A 17,803-nucleotide genomic window follows, 5' to 3' on the forward strand; every position below is an offset into this window, starting at 1 on the left:
CACGGAAGCTTCCCCGAAGAACTGAATATTCTGTCTAGGTCTGGGTACTAGAATTGAGCTGCACCTGCCCAGGGAAGGACAGAGTCTCCCTTCTACATGAGGACCCCCGTTTAGCGTGCTTAAAAGCTGTGTGACTTTGGACAGATCCCTTCATGTTTCTGAACCTCAGTTTTCACATCTGTCCAATGGGAGTGATGATCATAGTCTTTTTTTCACAGGACTGTGGAGAGGATCCAGTGAAATGATGTGTGTATCGTGTAAATGGATAGGGTAGCATTTACTAAATGGTACTGGAGGTGGTCATTATTATTGTCATTCTTATCAGGAAGGGGGTCACTAAGGTGACCTCTCCGACGGGGCCTGACTGCCAGGGCTCCTGCTGATGGGTCCATCTCCTCTCTTCCCGATCCCAGGCCCTGGAGGAAGCACTGAGCATCCAGGCCTCCCCCTCCTCTCCACCAGCTGCGTTTGGGAGCCCAGAAGGAGCTGGTGGCCTCCTAAGGAAACAGGAGCTGGTCACGCAGAACGAATTGCTGAAACAGCAGGTGAGCCCAAGAGGTGGAGGTCAGGTAGGAGGTGCTGAGTGGGGGGCTGGAGCATTCCTGAGGACCCAGGAGGGGCTTGAAATCCTGTGGAAGCTGTAATTAGTAGTCCACATTCTGGCTGTTGGCCAGGACCCCTGTCTGGTTCTTGGTTTATCCTTTCCAGCACTGTATCCCTAAGTCATTCCTCTGCCGTGTTTTTGATTTAACCATCTCTGTACCCCAGCTGTGCTATTATTTACCTAGCATTTTAAAAATAAATTTTAAATATGTTACTTTCAGTAAACTTATTTGGAAAGGAACTTTGTAACAATACTACAAATGGAAAATACTTTATTATTTGCCACCGGTAGAAAGTAGCTGTAAGCAATAAATGCAGTAAAAGCCAAGCAGTGTTATTAAACTCCAGCTGGATACCCTTGCCTGATGAAGCCTCTGAACTTGAGTCCTCTTCGAGGGAAGGGAAGGGAAATTAGTAAGTACTAGAAAGGTGTTGAAGACATGCTAGCGTAAACACAGACTTTCTCCCTGCGGGGCACAGAAGGACTGAAAGGAAATTGGAAAGGCTGGAGCTCTCCCACATGTTTCTATTGGATGCCATGATTTGGAGGTTTCTAAACCATCTCTAACCCGGACGTCGTCTCACTGGTCTGCAGTGGGATGTGAAACTGCAGACGCAGAGGCAGGGAGCCACCCCAGCCCCTTCTGTGCCAGCGCACCCCCAAAGCCTTGGGAGAGCCCTGCGGGTCCTCTGCTCTCGGAGCCGGGAGACAAAGTCTGGTCTTGCACCCACGCTCTGGGCCTGTGGCCGTGCCTTAGCAGGGTTGGACTGGTTGGGGGCTTGTGACCCCCCTCCTTTTTTTTTAGGCCACGGGCACCTTGTTTAAATAAAGCCTGTGTTGAAGCCCGGAATATGAAATAGAGGGACCCAGAGTTTCTCTGATTGAAGTGAGGGCTGGGAAGCCCGAGGTGCGCTCGTTCCCCTCCTCACAGCTACTGTGAGATGGGGTGAAAGCAGCAGGAGGCCAGAGCAGACTGAGCCCCTCCTCCTCACTCTCACCCCCCCACTCCACCCCCTCCCCTCTATTCCCCTGCAGGTGAAGATCTTCGAGGAAGACTTCCAGAGGGAGCGCAGTGATCGAGAACGCATGAATGAGGAGAAGGAAGAGCTGAAGAAGCAGGTGGAGAAACTACAGGCCCAGGTCACCCTGTCCAATGCCCAGGTGGGAACGGCTGGACGGAGGGAGGGGCAGCTGGCCTGTCCTCGGTGGGCAGGGAGGGGGGTGTGGAGGGTCCCCGGTGACACTGGAGGTCGGGACACTCACTGGTTCTTCTCCCAGCTCTGCCACCCTATTTCTGTGTACCTCAGCAAGTCCCTTCCCCTCCCTGACCTCTAACTCTGGCCTCCACAGTCGGAGCCACCTCTGTCACAGAACGGAAGTGAAGGACACTGACAGGGAAGCATAGCAACAGGAGGCCCGTGGGGGCTCTCCTGACCTGTGTTCAGACCCACGGAGGGCGGGCCTCACCTGCAGCCACCAGCCTGGGTTCTGCTCTGCCCCACGGGGGCCTTCCCCTCCCCCCCCCCCCAGACACTGCCCTGGGGCCGAGCCAGGCGGGTAGCCGAGAGTGGTGGCTGCGTAGGCCCCCGGTCCCGGCCTGGCCAGGAAGTGCCTGTGCCAAGTCTCCTCTCCCTCCCTCCTTCTCTCAGCTCAAAGCATTCAAAGATGAGGAGAAGACAAAAGAAGCCCTCAAACAGCAGAAGAGGAAGGCAAAGGTGAGGAGGCTTGAGGGAGGAAGCAGCACTTACCTCATCCTACCTTCTTCAGGGACCTACAGTCTGAGGGGAGAGGCAGTGTTTGCTCAGGGGTCCAACTAATTAATGAGGTAATGCAGGTAGAGCACTAGGAACAGCACTTGGTACAGAGTGAGTGCTCGGGACACGTTAGATGTCATCATTGTTGTTATTCTGTGTCCATGTACCAGCCATCAGTGCCCATCTACCAGCCTTCAGCAAACTAAGATTCTGAATAGGGAAAGGGAGGAGACGGGTATCGCTGGGGGTGGCCTGTGCAGCCTATCATGGGCTAGAGTCAGACAGCAGCATTTCTTGCAGGCCTCAGCGGACCGTTACCACATGGATCCCCACCCAGAACACCTCTGCGGGGCCTATCCGTACGCCTACGCACCCATGCCAGCCATGGTCCCACACCACGGCTTTGAGGACTGGTCCCAGATCCGCTACCCCCCGCCCCCCATGGCCATGGAGCACCCGCCCCCACTCCCCAACTCACGCCTCTTCCATCTGGTGAGTCTGTGCCCCTCCTTTGCTCCAGGATACACACACAGGCCTCCCCACACACTTTCCAGAGGGCAGGATCAAGTGAGGGGGTCTGAAACTGCATGCTGGGTTGGCTCTTTGCCGAACAACACTGTGGTGTACAGGCAGATGTCCAAGCCTGGCAGGACTCTCCAGCCCAAAGCTGCTCAAGGTCACCGTTTTGAACAGAAAAGGCTCAGAGGTCAGGACAGGAAGGAGGGCTGCCTCCAACCAAGCAGGCCAGGGGTGTCAGATTTGAGTTTGACTTTTTCTTAGAACTTCTGCATGTAACCAGGTACCGGGTCCTCACCATGCATTCTCTCCTTTGCTTTTCCTTCTCTTTTCTCCTTTTCAGTTTCCCTTCCCTTCCTCCCCGCTCCCTCCCCGCCCTTCTTTATTTCCTTTTCCTTGCTTATTCTTTCTCCAAAGAGCTGCTGTCCCCTATCCCATCCTCTGCATCCTTCTGCCACAGTCCTGCTCAGGCATCCCTGCTCCCACCTGGACGATGACATTGCCTCCTGCCTGGCATTTCTTCCAGCTTCTCCTGCTAGGCCCTGTCCTTACCCAGCTTCTTGAAACACTGGAGTAGAGTGTGGGACTTAAGAGATTGGCTCTGGGCTTATATAGAAGACCTAATTCCGAAGCTTGGCCACTTTGTTTTCTTTTTTTTTTTTTTAAGGGAGTTTTTGTTTTGTTTTGTTTTTTTTTTAGTTTATTTATTTTTATTTTAAGAGAGAGAGCGGGGGTGGTGTGGGGAGAGGCAGAGAGAGGCACTGGGCTGGATCTCACGCCCGGGAGATCATGGCCTGAAATCAGGAGTCAGACGCTTAACCAGCCGAGCCAGTCAGGTGCCCCTTGGCCACTTTCTTAGCTGGACGACCTTCAACAAGTTTCTTTAACCCCTCTGAGCCTCAGGTTTACCTTACCTGTAAAATGGACGTGGCAACCTGGGTTGTTGTTAAGGATTCAGTTGCACTAGATTAATGTGTATTTAGCGCCATGCTGGCATGGTAGCTGCTACTGTAATTTCTGAACGTGGTCACCGATTACTAAGCACCGGTCCTGTTGTAGCCAGAATACACCTGGCGGCCGCCCTGTGGAGGGATGCGCAATCAGAGCTCCCAAGTGATGGACTCGCCCACAGCCAGGCCTGCGGAACCAGGTGAGTGGGAGCTAGTACTGGGTCTCATCGTCCCCTCGGGGAGATAACTTCTCACATGGCAGGTGTGCCCCAGTTTGGGGCTGATCTCACCACCTTCTGATCTTGGTGGAAGAGAGGCCTCACTGTGCAAAACAGTGTTGCGAGAATGGGAGGTGACTGCAGGCTGAGGGGACTGAAGTCATTCATTCATCTGAGTGTGGTGTCTAATCGCCGGGTGCTGTGCTGGGTGCTGGGTGCTGAGTGAGGAGAAACAGATACGGTCTCTGCCCCTATGGAGCTCACTGTCTAGGGAGGGAGGCAGAAAGGAATAAAATGCACGCCAAAAAAAAAAAAAAAAAAAAAAATCACACAAATGGGCCTTCAGTTGCACTCAGGTGCCCTGAAGGAAGAAGGGTAGATACCGGGGGAGCCTGACCTGGCCCGGGGACAGTGATGTTTGAGTCGAGACTCTCAGAATGCATGGCGTTAACTCGGTGAAGAGAACGTTCTTGCAGAGAAATGACAAATACATAGGCCTTGGTGGGAGGGAGGGAGGGAGGAAGGAAGCAGACTGGAGGACCAAGAGAAGACTGCAGGAGCCAAGAACAAGGTGGAGAAGGAGCGACGGGCGAGGCGAGGTGAGGTCAGGGAGGGAGGGGAGTCCAGGCCGTGCAGGGGCTTGCAGACCGTGGCAGGGGGCTGGTCTTTATTCTAAAGGAGATGTGGATTCCTTGGACATGTTTAAAGCACAGTGGCATGACAGATTCGATTTGCATTTTGTTTTGTTTTTAATTTATGTTAGAGAGCTAGAGGGGGAGAGGGGCAGAGGGAGAGAGAGAGAATCTCAAGAAGGCTCCGTGCTCAGTGCGAAGCCTGATGCAGGGCTTGATCCCTTGACTCTGGGATCGGGACCCAAGCCGAAATGAAGAGTTGGACGCTCAACCGACTGAGCCACCCAGGCGCCCCCAGCATTTTGAAAAGCTCCGTCAGGTCACGGTGTTGGCCGTAAACAGTTGGGGACTGGCGGTTTGTTCACTAGTCACAGGAGGACTGCAGGCCCTTAGTGACAGCCTTTGCTTTCTGCAAGGCTGCGTGGGGCAGAAGGCACCATCTTGCCTGTGGGGGCGAGCGTCAGGGAAGCTGAGTCCTTCCCAGCACAAAGAGGTGTTTTCTAAGGGTTGTGGCCGTGCAGCGATAGAGCCAGCTGTGCCAGGAGATAGAGTGCCCCTCGCAGAAGGTGCCCCTCACAGGGGCTGCAGGGGGACGTGGAGGCAGCGTGGTTTGGAAGACGTAGTGGGTGGCAGGAGGCATTGCGCCGGTCCGCCGTTTTCTCATGGTTCCCCACAGAGCCCTAGAGGTTGTGTGGAGCCCGTCAGAGGCTGCTGTGACGAGGGGCAAGTGGGCAGGGCTGTCTCCTCCCCCAGAACTTCTCTAACTCTGGGATGTGGAGCCAGACTGGCTAAGCTCAAACACTTCCTAGATCTGGAACTTCAGGCAAATTTTTAAAAATCTCTCTGTGTGCCTATTCCCTCCTCCGTAAAGGGCCGATAATCTGCCTGCTTCATAGGGCTGGACAAGGATTGAGTGACAAATGTACCTAAGGTACTAGCCCGGGGCCTGGCACTCGGCAACACTTAACTCTAGGTGTTACGTTCATCGTTACTTACTGGTTTCTGTAGGCCTTTGGAACCTACTGTATCGTATCATCTTTTAAAGTCCTCAACATTTTTCTTTATTTAGAGTCTACGAAAAATGACCGTGAGGGGCCTCAGTGAGACCAGATTATGTCACTTGGCTCCACCTTCGTCTTGCCAGAGCCACCTGATCTCAGATTACTGAAAAACTAGAGGCCACGTTCTGTATGCAGCCAGCGCCCCGGCCGGATGGGAGGCTGATGGGCCACCAGCTTGTGCCCCAGCCCGACCTGAACTGTTCACAGACTGGAGAGGCTCCACCCAGAAGGCTTCCATCTGGGGCCCCTCCTGTGGAGTGGCCAGGAGAAACTCGCCACCCTGCCACCAAGTGGAGAGAGGCCTCATCTGACTCTGACCTGCCATGCTTTGCAGAAGCGCTGGGGGACGTCAGTCTCAAGAGTGGGGTCCAGCTGAGACCCCTTCCTTTCAAAACTTCCCCAGAAGTGGTTCCAGCCCCTCTGGGGACCACGTTCAGTTCATGTGTGTGTTTGATTTTCGCTTCAAGCTCTGTAGCAGCAGGACCTGCCCCATGCCCATCCCTTCCCCTCTGAGGAGCTGCAGGAAGGGCAGGTTTGCCCCCGGACACAGAAGAGAATGACGGGGTGTTCCGTTGCAGGGCCCTCCACCTCCACCCACCAGCCTTGCTGGTGCCATGACAGCCTGGGATGAAGGCCACGCCAGTCACATGCGCTGAGGGGCCCACCGTGAAGCTACCAGAGCCCCGGCCCTGCAGCTGGAGGCTTGTGGTGTCAGAGGCCCAGAACAGGGTGGCTGGCTGTCCCTGGGCAGCTGTTTGCACGAACCTTGGACATAAATCCAAGTTGAAGATCAGTATTCTGTGACTTGTGTTTTTTTTTACGTCCGGGCTAATGTTCTCCTCCCAGTCAGTGAGAGTGCTGCTTTCCCGGCCTCTTCCCTCTGTGCCCCATGGCCCCTAGTCCCGAGAGCACCGCCCCGACTCTCGGCAGATATCCCCCGGGCCCTGCTCTGCGCCTCCTCGAGGGTGGGCAGCCAGGGGCAGTGGACAGAATCTGGGCTGAGAGGTGACCTGGGTTTGTATTCCAGTCCTGCCCCTCACCTACCAGAAGACCCTGGGCGAGGCTGGCCCTTCTGTGAGCCTCAGTTTCCTCGCCTGTCAAATGGAACACTTCATCTCAGCTCCAGCTGCCTGGAGAAATGTGGGAGGGAACGAGAGCGGATATGAACTGGATTTATAAACTCCAAATGCCGAGTTAGAGAAGCAGAGTGGGCTGGGCCTAGGTAGAAACCAAACAGCAGGCGCCCAAAGCACTCCCTCCAATTCTTTTTCCGTCCTTCTGCTCCCTCCCACCCTCCCCAGCTAGGGTGGCCCCATGGTGGAAGCACCACAGTAAGCTCAGCTGCTGCAGAAAGGCCTTTACTGGGAACACAGGGGTGAGTCTAATACCGAGAGCCAGGATGAGGGGAGAGGGCACATCCTGCAGAAAAGCAGGGGTGGCATCCCTGCCCAGGGGCCTCAGCCTGAATGCACTAAGGGCTGGCCCTTCAGACAGGCTCAGGGGAGGTCCGCCCACAAGGGCTTCGGGCCCCTCCTTCATGGAGACGCCATCCCTGACACGGGACGTGGCCCTTCCTCTCACGTCTGCCTCGGCTGCTCTCAGGGAGCACTGTGGGGTGGGGGAGGGGGCTTGGGAGGGGCCCCTCAGGAAGGAGCGAGGCTGCATGATGGAGAGGGGGGAAGATTGGGCAGTGTGGTAGACCCAGAAACTTCTGGGCACTTCAGTGGTGAGATTTGGAGGCAGTGGGAGATGCCGGCCCCAAGGTTGAGGTCCGGGTCAGAGCAGAACAGTTGGATCTGGATCTGGTTTTAACTTGGGCTCCACTGAAAGTGAATGGCTCTCACTGGAACAGAGAACTGGAGAGAAAGGGGAGTTCTCCAGCACTCTCCATAACACACAGCTGTGGGCACACAAACGGTTCACGTCCCCCATATTTGCGCAGGTAGACAGCGTTGGCTGTACCCATGCACACGCACGGTCACACACACCTGGAGGCACGTGTGCAGACACCCACATGCGCAGCAGTACAGACGACAATCGTACGCGCACGTTTGGGTCAGGTCGGGGCCTTGTATATTAGTAAGGGGTCTGTGGCGGGAGTGTGTTGTGGTTAGAGAAATGGGTTCCTTCCTGAACAGAGTCCCTCCCCAGCCCCTGCATGGTGGACACAGGGTGGGGCAGGCCTGATTTACTTCCCGTTGACTGTCAGGGCCGCCTGCCGCCTCATGTAGGCCAGGATGTCCATCTTGACGGTGCTGACCGTGGTCCGGTGGTACCAGCGCATGAGGGGCACGCCATCTGGCCCCACCAGGAACTTCTCAAAGTTCCAGCGGATGTCATGGACCTTCATGGGTTCCCAGAAGAGGCGGTTAGGTGAGCCCAGGAGCTCCGAGGTGGGTGGGCAGGAGTTCTGCAGCAGGGGTGAGACTGGTGTCAACCCTGCGTGGGGCCCTTCCCCCCTCCCACCCTGGGCCTTCCTGGCAGGTAGGGGAACAGCCTGGCACTGCGAAAAGAATACCAGTTTGGGAGATGAAAGTGGGGTCCTGAGACCAGCAGTGGCTTTAGCAGGTTGTGAGACTCTTAGCCAATCACTTGTGGGGCCCTGCTTGGGCCTTATCTACAAAACGGGCTGTTGAGAGCCTAGTGCCTGCAGAGTCTTATGGTTGCAATGATAGATGCCAAGAAACTCCCCCAGAACCCAGAAGCAGGGGAGGGTGGCCCAGGCCTTGTCTCTGCATGGGCGGGAACAGGAGTGGCTGCAGCCCTGTTCAGAGCCGGTGTCAGCCGGGCCAAGAGACGCCCGCAGAGGTGACCGTATACTCACCTTCAGGAACGTGTAGAACTTCTGCTCTTTCTCCCCGTTCACATCCCCTTTCTCAAAGAGTTGGAAATTGGGGACGAAGCCCCCACCTGGTCGGACATGCCTACAAAGAATATTCTTATGTGGGTCCCAAGGAGATGGGCACAGGCCCAGAAATGACAAGGAAGGGACTGAACAGGGAGGGGGTGTTGGGAATCTGGATTTTATTCCACACCAGGCAGCTGGAGCTGATATTGAATGGGCATAGGCATAGTGTGGGTCTGCAAGCTTCTTTTTCCAGTTTGGTACCTTCTCAGTAACCCTGCCCCTGCCTACACTCTTCCCCCACCCACCCCTGCCATCCCATCGTGCACTCACATGCAGTCATCCCTGTCCCTGACCCCTCTTTCGTTCATTTCAATGAATGGGGTTCCTGGAAGGGGAGCATCGTTCTTGGTGGCTAAGTATCTGTCATGAGTAGGGGCCAATGCAAGAGATGCCCGGTGCTTAGGCGGAGGCACAGGGCGGGGCTGTGCTTTCTCAGAGGAGCTTTCTCGGGACACGAAGCAAGCACTCACTTGAGGCTGGGTAGGATTTCCGAGTTTTCTCCTGGTTCCTGTTTTCCAAATTGGTTGCAGGGGAAGCCCAGAATGACCAGACCAAATGGTGCAAGCTCTTCCTGTAGTGCATTCAGTTCTGGGCCAGGGAAAAAGAGGGCAGAGGTGAAGGTACTCTGTATCAAAGAGCCCCGCGTCATCCGTACCACTCCTCCTGCTCTCCCATTGGATAGCTGAAATCATTGAGGCCTGACAGGCGAAGGGCCTTGCCCAAGATCGCCCAGGGAGTGTGGCACCACTGGGATGCGAGTCCCATCCTCCTGACTCCAGTCTGGTTGGGTTGGAGGTCTGGGGAGAAGCGAGAGCAATACTCTTCCTCAAATCAGTAGTCAGTCACCTGCCCACTGCCACTGGGCCAGTAAGCCGAGGGCTCCTGCCAGACTGTCGGGATTGAGTTGCCTAGACCAAGAGCCATACATCCCCAGGCAGAAGACAGGATTTCCTGGGGAGGGGGTGGGAGATGGGCGGGGCCATCACCACCCTCCCATACTTCCCCAGCTTGAGAATCAAAGGGAGGCCCTGGCCCAGCACCCTAGTCCCCTCGATGCACCTGGTGCACCTGGCCTCTCGTGCAGTTGCCAGCACCCAGCCCATCTCTTGCACAAACACTCTGCTCTCTTCCAAGAGCTACACAGAAGCATTCTAGCCAGAGCACCCAGTGCCCACTGGGCCATCCAGCCTGCATCATTCCACGTCCAGGAATTTGCCTGAGACTGGCAGGCAGACATTCAGGGTCAGGTTGCCCTTGCTTCCCCCAGCCCCATCAGCAGACTGTGCTCAGCCCCAGAGCATTTTCCTTTTGGTAACGTCAGATGCCTTTGGCCTGCCTGTTCCCCCAGGTTGTTGACTCTTAGCCCCAGCTGAGAAGAAAGGAGGGAGGATACGAGGATCATGAAATCTCGGTGAAACACCTCATACAGCCACTGACACACAACTGGGGGCCTCAGCCCAACTGTCTGCTTTCCAGATAGGGGCCAAGAGAGGCACCAGGGCAGATGGGAAATTCAGGATAAAGCTACCATTTCTTACTCCAGTGAAAGGACACTCCAGGTACAAAACAAATCTCTTCCATCTCGCTGCTTTCGGGGCAGTTGAGGTACCCAGGGAGGAAGGATAACTGGGAATGTTCTAGAACACGTCTGAAGGTGATCAGACCTTGGGCTTACATAATCTTCACAAAAACACGGAACACAGGGGCGCCTCGGTGGCTCCATCGGTTAAGTGTCCGACTGCAGCTCAGGTCATGATCTCACGGTTCGTGAGTTTGAGCCCCGCATCAGACTCTGTGCTGACAGCTCAGAGCTTGCGGCCTGCTTCGGGTTCTGTGTTTCCCTTTCTCTCTGCCCCTTCCCCACTCGTGCTCTGTCTCTCTCTGGCTCTCAAAAGTAAATAAAAACATTAAAAAAATAAAAAAATAAAAAAACCCATGGAACACAGTAGAACTGGAATACACGGTTTGGCATTTCGTGATCAGTCACCCCTCTCCCCTTGCATCAAAAACGCTCCTGTGATTGAAATGTGCCCAACTGGCAGAAACAGCCCCAGAGCAGGGAGGGAAAGTGGGCTCTTACCAACGTACTGGCCTGTTAGGCCTCAGTAGCTGGCCACGTTGACAAACAGGATGTATTTGCCAGCATACTGCTTAAAAGGGATGTACTCCTCCCCATCGATGGTCAGGGCTCCGTACTCATAGATAGTGCCGCTCCCGCCAGCGTGGCAGTCCGTCTGAAACACAGGAAGACCGGCACCCGGGAGCAGTTAGAGCTGGAAGGGAACCTGGCATCTCCGTTTTCAAGACAATAAAAGATACCAGTAAGGGGGAGTGACTTTCCCAAGACCACTCCAGAGTGGACCAGAACCGAGCTCTAATTCCTTATGCAAAGGGATGATTACGAAAGCGCTTAATCGTCTGGTGAGCATATGGAAACCCGGAGAATGATTTACGGTGACCATTACTTCCACTTCACATGCCAATTTGTGAACATTTGCCAGGCTTGGAGGGAGACCATGCTGGTGCTGGAGGTTGCATTTCTGGGTGCTGATGGAGACTCCTGGCATGGCCAGTGCAACCAGCCAGGCAAGTGATGATGTGGGCCTGAATGACAGCATTGTGGAAGAGGGACTGGACAGAAAGGAGGAAGTGGCAGTGTAGAAAGGGGTGATTCGGAGGTTCCAAATCCGGAGGGCTGGAAAGCCGAGGCTGTTGCTATAAAACAGGGAAGCAGGAGGAACCAGGAAGGGGAAGGGCCTGCTGAGAGGATTTGGCACCACGGCAAGGGGAAAGCCTGGCACGCATGAGACGTTCCCTGCGAGTGTGCAGCTGAGACGACTGTTATGCCTTCCTCTTTGCTGCCCTACCCCCAGTCAACCTCCAGAACAAGTAGCCAACAATGGACTCTGAGGTGGGGGACCTGGGGTCCTCGTCCAGCTCTGCCACTAACACTTTGTGTGGTCTGGTGCTAGCCCTTTCTCTGGGCTGGGTCTCAGTTTCCTCTTTCATAAGATGAGAACCTCGAACTGGACCAGCTTTGCTCAACCCTGCTGACTTGTCAGCGTCACTATCAGGAGAGGAGGAGTGGGATCCCTGCCAACCAGCACGACATTGCATCAGACCCTTCTCTGTGCCCGCCCTGGCTCTGGTACAGACTACGAAAATCTGGGCCTGCTCTCGAAAGGGTGACTCGGCATCAATAACACAATCAGCAGAGGCGCTGGTCGTGATGGGAAAGGAAAATGTTGCCACCACTGTAGCAGGAAATCTCTGGCCCTAATGTCGTAGGAGAGGGGTCGCAAGACAATAAAACAAATCAAATGCAAACCACCATTATAGACCAGGAGAGACAGAGACAGGTGGTTGGAGTTACAGAAGCAAATCCACACCCTCTCCTCCCCATCAACCAAGAAGACTTCCTGTAGGCGAGGTACCTGGGCCCAGTTGGGCAAAGGGAGTCATCTGGCTTAGCAGGGTGTGGCCCCAGGACAGTACAGAAAAGCCACCCTCTGTCTGGAAGATGCCGCAGGCCTGCTGAGCCAGATGAGGCAGGGCTCCCTCCAACAAGCCAATCCCTGAGAGCTGCAAACTCTCTTCTTGGCTTCGATGCAAATTCCCTGCTTTCCATGAGGCTGATATTCCATGCCCTGTGATTTCTGGTGGGTGCTGGAGGCAGGCCTGAGAACTAAGCTCAACATTCCTCTAGCCCTTGGGCCTCCTTGGCCCCAGTTGGGTCGGTTCCACCACAAAATACAGACAAACAGGACACAACAAACATAGCCCAGCTGACCACAGAGGTCTAGCAGCCAGAAGGAAAGGCCTCCCTACACGTCTCTCCAGCCTCTCCAGCTCTTCCAAAACTCCACCCTAATCCAAAAACAAATTCTGGGAAATGGAGAGAACAAAAGCCAAGAGGTTGTCTAAATAATGGAAGCTTGTAAACAATGGGAGGATCAGCTTCTGGGCACAGCTTCGGGCTGGGGGTGGGGCAAGGGGAACCTCTTCTCACTAGGTTTTAGACATGGCTGGCTCTGGGGCCCCGGGGCAAGTGAGCCAATTTTACTCTCCAAGCCCCAGTCAGCTGACAGGGGAGGATATTACCACCCACCTCCCAAAATGGCTGTAAGAATCTATAGGCAGATCAAAGAAGTCTGGAAGACCTCTTGGAGAGAAATCCCCACGTCGAGGGATGGATACTGGTTATTCTGCCTGAGGCTAGGGTGAAGGGCCCTGATGTCCCTACATTATTGTGAAGAGGCCTTTGATGTTCCCCAGCCAGTGTAAAGAAGATGATGCACTGTGCAAGGTGTCTCCAGGAGAAGGGATGATGACAAAGCCTCCGAGCTTTCTAGTGGGGACAGTGAGGCCGGGGTTGTGGATTCAGACTGATGGGGGTCAGAGGGTGGCCTATGGTGGCGGAAGCCATGGCCTGTACTCACCATTGAGCACTGCTACCCAGTCCTTACGCGAGCTGTGAGCCTCCTTCCCTCCTCTGGGCCCAGGAATGCCAGAGCCCTGCACCTTAAACAGGGAGGCCAAAGGAGATGGTGGGGAGAGGCAGCTCAAGTGCCTCAGGCCTGCCACGGTTGGATGAGACAGGAGAGTGCTGGTGACTTGGGAGCTGGAGGGGGTCTCAGCCAGGACCCCGGCTGGCTTGGGCTGCTGGTCTTGGATCTTTCTCCTCTTCATCTACCACTCCTATCGATGTGATGGTATGAAAGGAGACCTGGCCTGGGGGCAGGAGACCTGAGTTCTGGGCCTGGCCAGGACTCCTGTAACCACTCCTTTCCCTTCTGTGGGGCTCTGGCTCCTCGCCTGTCAGGCTCAGATTCAGTGCTGTCTTAAGGGCTCTTCAGTTCTGTCAGCCTGTGGTTCCATGATTCTCTCTGCCTGCTTTAGTCACCTAGAAACCAGCGGTTACTAGGATCCTATGCACGTCAGCAGCTGTTACCCTTCTTCAGCTTCTGCAAAGTCCTTCTGCACAGCAAGTACAGAGAGCCTGGGTGGCTTTAAGCTGGACTGGAGAGGGGACACAGCAAGGAAAGGAGGATTCCTTTTGTTATCCAAGCTCCTTCCTTTGAACTGGGAGGAGGCAGCCAACCCTTTGAGACTGTCACCTACTGTCTATCCCATTCCTCACAGGCCCCCCATCCTATCCCTTGGCCCTGGAATTGGGGGGTAAGGTAGGTGGTTGAGTCTTAGAATCCAGCGCTATGACATTTCGACTCTCTAAGGGCCTGGGTGGAGAGATGCACATACCCAGCCTGTTAGCCAACAGGTCCTAGCTGGTTTGTATCTGATAGGATCATACCTCACCCTAAGACTTCTCTAGACCATACCCATCCTGTTCTCTCTGAATCCATCAATTCCTCCCCAGACAACACATGGCTATGATGAGTTATTCACGGGATCCACATTCTTACCCCTGGCCTTCTTGAGTCAGGGCCCAATCTTCTCTTCTCTGGCTCTCCCCAAACAGGGTAAAGGACTGACTCCATGGCGCTGGGCTGCCTACCCCTACCTCTACCCCACACCACCATCTTAAAACTCAGTCCCATCTCTGCCCTAGAAAATGAGTTGGGGATAATGAACAGGGCTGGATACAAAGGAGGAGGCATGGAAGAGGTGGCTTCATGGCCATCCAATTTCTATGCTTACTCCAAAGAGAAACAGACTCAATAGGATTTAGCTGAGGACAGGACAGGGGGATAGAAACATACAGAAGGAACCCTGTGCTTGGAAAGGGCTAACTGAATAGTGAATAGAACTTTGGAAATAGAATTATGAACTCCTCGGATATTAAAATAAAAACCCAGAAGATTTTAGAAACACAGAAGCTCAAAGCTTCTCTTGAGCTTACACAAGCATGTGGGGTGTGTGTGTGTGTGTGTGTGTGTGTGTGTGTGTGATGTGTGTTGGGAGGGTGGAGACAGAAATCTCTCTGTTTGGGTCTATCCCTTTGCCTGGTTTCAGCTTCCCACCCTGGAAGAGATCTACTGGGCCCACCTTGGCATACGCTGTCCAAAGACATAAGGACACTGGTTCACCCCACTCCTGGCCTCAGCATCCCCACCCTACCTAAGGCTTTGCTCAGGCCACTATGGGCAGTGGGTGTGGGTAGTGAGGCTGCCCCAGAACTCTGCCCAGACCTTCAAGGTAGATTTTGCAGCTTCTCCAAGCATCCTCTCTGAAACCATCAGCTTCATTGTGCCCCTGACCACCCCCACACCCGTCCCCACCGATGGAGAAACTGAGGCCCAGAAAGGATTGAAGATCTAGCCAGAGTGCTGAGTGGTGTCACAGATCTCTACGCCTTCTACCGACGCCCTGGAATCCAAGTGGGCATTTCTACCTGCGTTAATTCTTGAGCTAGAAGAGCCCCCACCACAGTTCTTTGAGACGGGAACTACCCAGCTCCTTCCCTTCCGGGAACCTCCGCAGCCAACCCAGACCCCGGGTCTCTGCGCCCCCGCCCCCTTCAGGCCCGACTGGAGGGGAGTAGCTGAAGACAGTCGTGTCATGCATGTAGCAAGGCGACTCTGAGGCAGCTGTGGGGCAGAAGGGGTCAACTCGGCGAGAATGCCCCTCCTCCCTATACATTCTGCCCACCGGGGGCACCCAGATCACCCATAGATGGAGCTGTGAAGACCCGCGCTCCGGGTGGGGGTCCCGGCGGCGGAGAGGGAGGAACCGGAGTTAAGGGTCCTCGCACCAGGTGTTGCCCTTCTGGAGGGGAGCCTGGGAAGAGGGGTGCCTCGCCACCGAGAAATGGACACCTGGGGGCTCTGCTCGTCCCGCCAGGTCCCCACCCCGGAGGCTCACTCACCTTGGACTTCTCCTGCCCCCGGCTCGGCGGGACGAAGCCAGCCAAGAGCAGGGAGAGAAGACAGGACGCCCGCAACAGGCGGGCCATGGCGGGCTGGGGGCGCGTCTCGGGCTCGCCTGAGACGCGGTCTGATCCCGGGCCACCGCCGTCTGAGGTGTCCGACGCTCCCAGCCACCTTTCAAGCCCTCAGCGATGACCAATCCGCGGCCGGGCCGGAGTCCCTGTAGCCAATCGCAGGGCGACTGGCACTTCGGGGGCGGGCACTCCTTCTCCTCCCCGGGCGACAGTGACATAAGCAAGTCTGGGCAGAGATGGGAGCTGGTCCTGGTGAACCCATGGGGCGGCCCCCTCTTCTTTCGGCTCTAAAGTGCAGGAGGAGGCAGGCACAATATCCTCCAGCACAGCCAGGGGAAAGGGCTTTAAATAGCACCGAGGAACGAATGCAAGGCTCAATCCTAGGAAGCATTTCTTAGCCCTAGGTTTTAAAACACTCGTGGTGTGCCCTCTCTCCTCTTTCCTCCATTCCAGTTGAAGGGATGTTGAGGATTAAAAATGTCTGCAAGATCTGACGTGAGCCTTCAGGAACATTTGCTCCGTGCAGGTTCAGTGCTTAAGAAGCAAACGGTGGGTGCCCACGGATTTTGCGTGAGGTACACTGGGGTACCTCAACTGATGTGGGAGCAGAAAAGTACGTTTGCTCACTGTGTAGTCTTGAATGCGTTGCTTTCCCCCTCTGGGTCTTGGTTTACCCAACTGTGTAATGATGGGACTAGTTGTTGACCTCCTGAAGACCTTCTGGTTCTAAAATAAGTGACAGACCTAGAACAGAAGTTCCCGGAGAGCAGAGACCAAAACCACCACCTGGAACAGGGCCCAGAACACAGGTGCTTAATATTTGTTGCATTAATCAATCAAATAATTCATTTCTCTGCTTGGGGAGAACTGCTGATGAAGTCAGGCAGCTCTAGGTCTGGGCTGTCTTGTATGATCCTGCTCGTAGATAGGGGAATGCGTTGGGATCAGTGCATTCCCAAATCTGCCCAACTACCAGAGTCCCCTGGGAAGCTTATAACACCTTCCCAGGCCCCACTGGAATCACTGTATTAGAATCTCCAGGGGCAGAGGCCAAGAATCTGCCTTCAGACATGTTCCAAACATGATTCTGAGGCAGATGATTCTCTGTCTTCTAGTGGAGAAGTGCCTTGAGATAGCATGCCTTTACTATAATGGAAGATACTGTCTGCATGGGAATCTGGAAGTTCTGTCTCAAGTCCCATATTCTCTGTAAAGCCTTTCTTACTTCAGATCACAGTCTGTTGAAGGAAAGGGAACCTTGAAGGCCAGGAAGTCTTTCAATGAGTTAAAGCGCAGGGGCATCTGAACAATGACTGACACAGAGTCATTAAATGTTGTTAGTGCTCAATAAATGTTATTCAGCCGCCTCCTTTCACTGAAGCCTAGAGATGGAGAACAATTTGTCCAAGTTCCCATAGTAAATCGGTGGCAGAGAGGGAACCAGAATCAAGATCTCTACACTCCAGTCTCAGGCACTCTCCACTTTGTTCTGTTGTCTTTTGAAGGTCATATTTACCCAAAGATACAAAAATGTCTGGATACCTAGCAGTTTGTCAGAAACCCATCGTTCATTATCATTAGTAGGCATCTAATGACCCTGAAAATATGTGCCTAGCATCATGTTAACACCACGAGAGATGTCAGAGAGTTTTCTGGAAGTTACAGTCTCAGCCCTCCAGGTGTGTCCGACAGAGCCAGGACGAGGATGAGGCAAGTGGGCACCTAGGGTCTTGCAAACGCATAGCTGGCACCTGAGAGTGAGTGTCTCCTTAAAGTTTGTACTCTGTGTGCCTGACTTGCCTCATCCTAGTCCCAGACCTGGTGTTCACTTTCTTCGGGGGAAAGAAGAAGAAGCCAGAGGCCTGAGGCTTACTGTGGGGCCGCACACAGATTACTTTCCTTCTCTGGGCCTCAGAGTCTTTGACAGTGTCTCATATGGATGGTCTTTGTGGCTCTACAGTTCTAAGGGTCTGAGGAAGGCCTGTGCTGCACCAAACTCAGGAGTACTAGCTTCACGGACAGTGGGCTGGGGGTCAGGCGAGCACGGCCTGGCACTGAGGATAGCCTGCACACTGCTTTCCAAAGAGGGCTGAGACTTCCCACCAAGAAGACGAACATGAAAAGAGTACGCCCCCGCCTTCTCACCGCCTACATTTTTAGCTCATTTGGTTGATTTGTTCCCAGAACCCTATGTTTTGAAAGATGTTATTCTCCACTGGGCTGTTTCCTCTTGCTCTCAGGTTGAAGTCCAAATTCCTT

At 54.4% G+C, this 17,803-nt stretch overlaps 2 protein-coding genes across 2 annotated transcripts in view; one reads left to right on the plus strand and one right to left on the minus strand.

Annotated features, from left to right (window-relative positions):
* Positions 1 to 6,528, plus strand: part of TNIP1 (TNFAIP3 interacting protein 1) — a 46,444-nt gene extending 39,916 nt beyond the window's left edge. The window contains 6 exon segments of the mRNA XM_030329040.1: positions 414 to 545; positions 1,640 to 1,765; positions 2,254 to 2,319; positions 2,659 to 2,850; positions 3,934 to 4,024; positions 5,744 to 6,528. Of these exon segments, the coding sequence (XP_030184900.1) occupies positions 414 to 545; positions 1,640 to 1,765; positions 2,254 to 2,319; positions 2,659 to 2,850; positions 3,934 to 4,024; positions 5,744 to 5,778 (642 nt within the window). The 3' untranslated portion in view covers positions 5,779 to 6,528.
* Positions 6,529 to 7,164: 636 nt separating this feature from the next.
* GPX3 (glutathione peroxidase 3) lies at positions 7,165 to 15,622 on the minus strand. The gene is made up of 5 exons (XM_030329052.1): positions 15,470 to 15,622; positions 10,724 to 10,877; positions 9,114 to 9,231; positions 8,560 to 8,659; positions 7,165 to 8,145 (listed from the first exon to the last, which is right to left on the minus strand). Exons 1-5 carry the CDS (start codon positions 15,554 to 15,556, stop codon positions 7,924 to 7,926), a joined length of 681 nt encoding a protein of 226 aa, XP_030184912.1. The 5' UTR covers positions 15,557 to 15,622; the 3' UTR covers positions 7,165 to 7,923.
* Positions 15,623 to 17,803: the final 2,181 nt, after the last annotated feature.

Source organism: Lynx canadensis, chromosome A1 (assembly GCF_007474595.2).
Source record: "Lynx canadensis isolate LIC74 chromosome A1, mLynCan4.pri.v2, whole genome shotgun sequence".
Lineage (NCBI taxonomy): Eukaryota > Metazoa > Chordata > Mammalia > Carnivora > Felidae > Lynx > Lynx canadensis.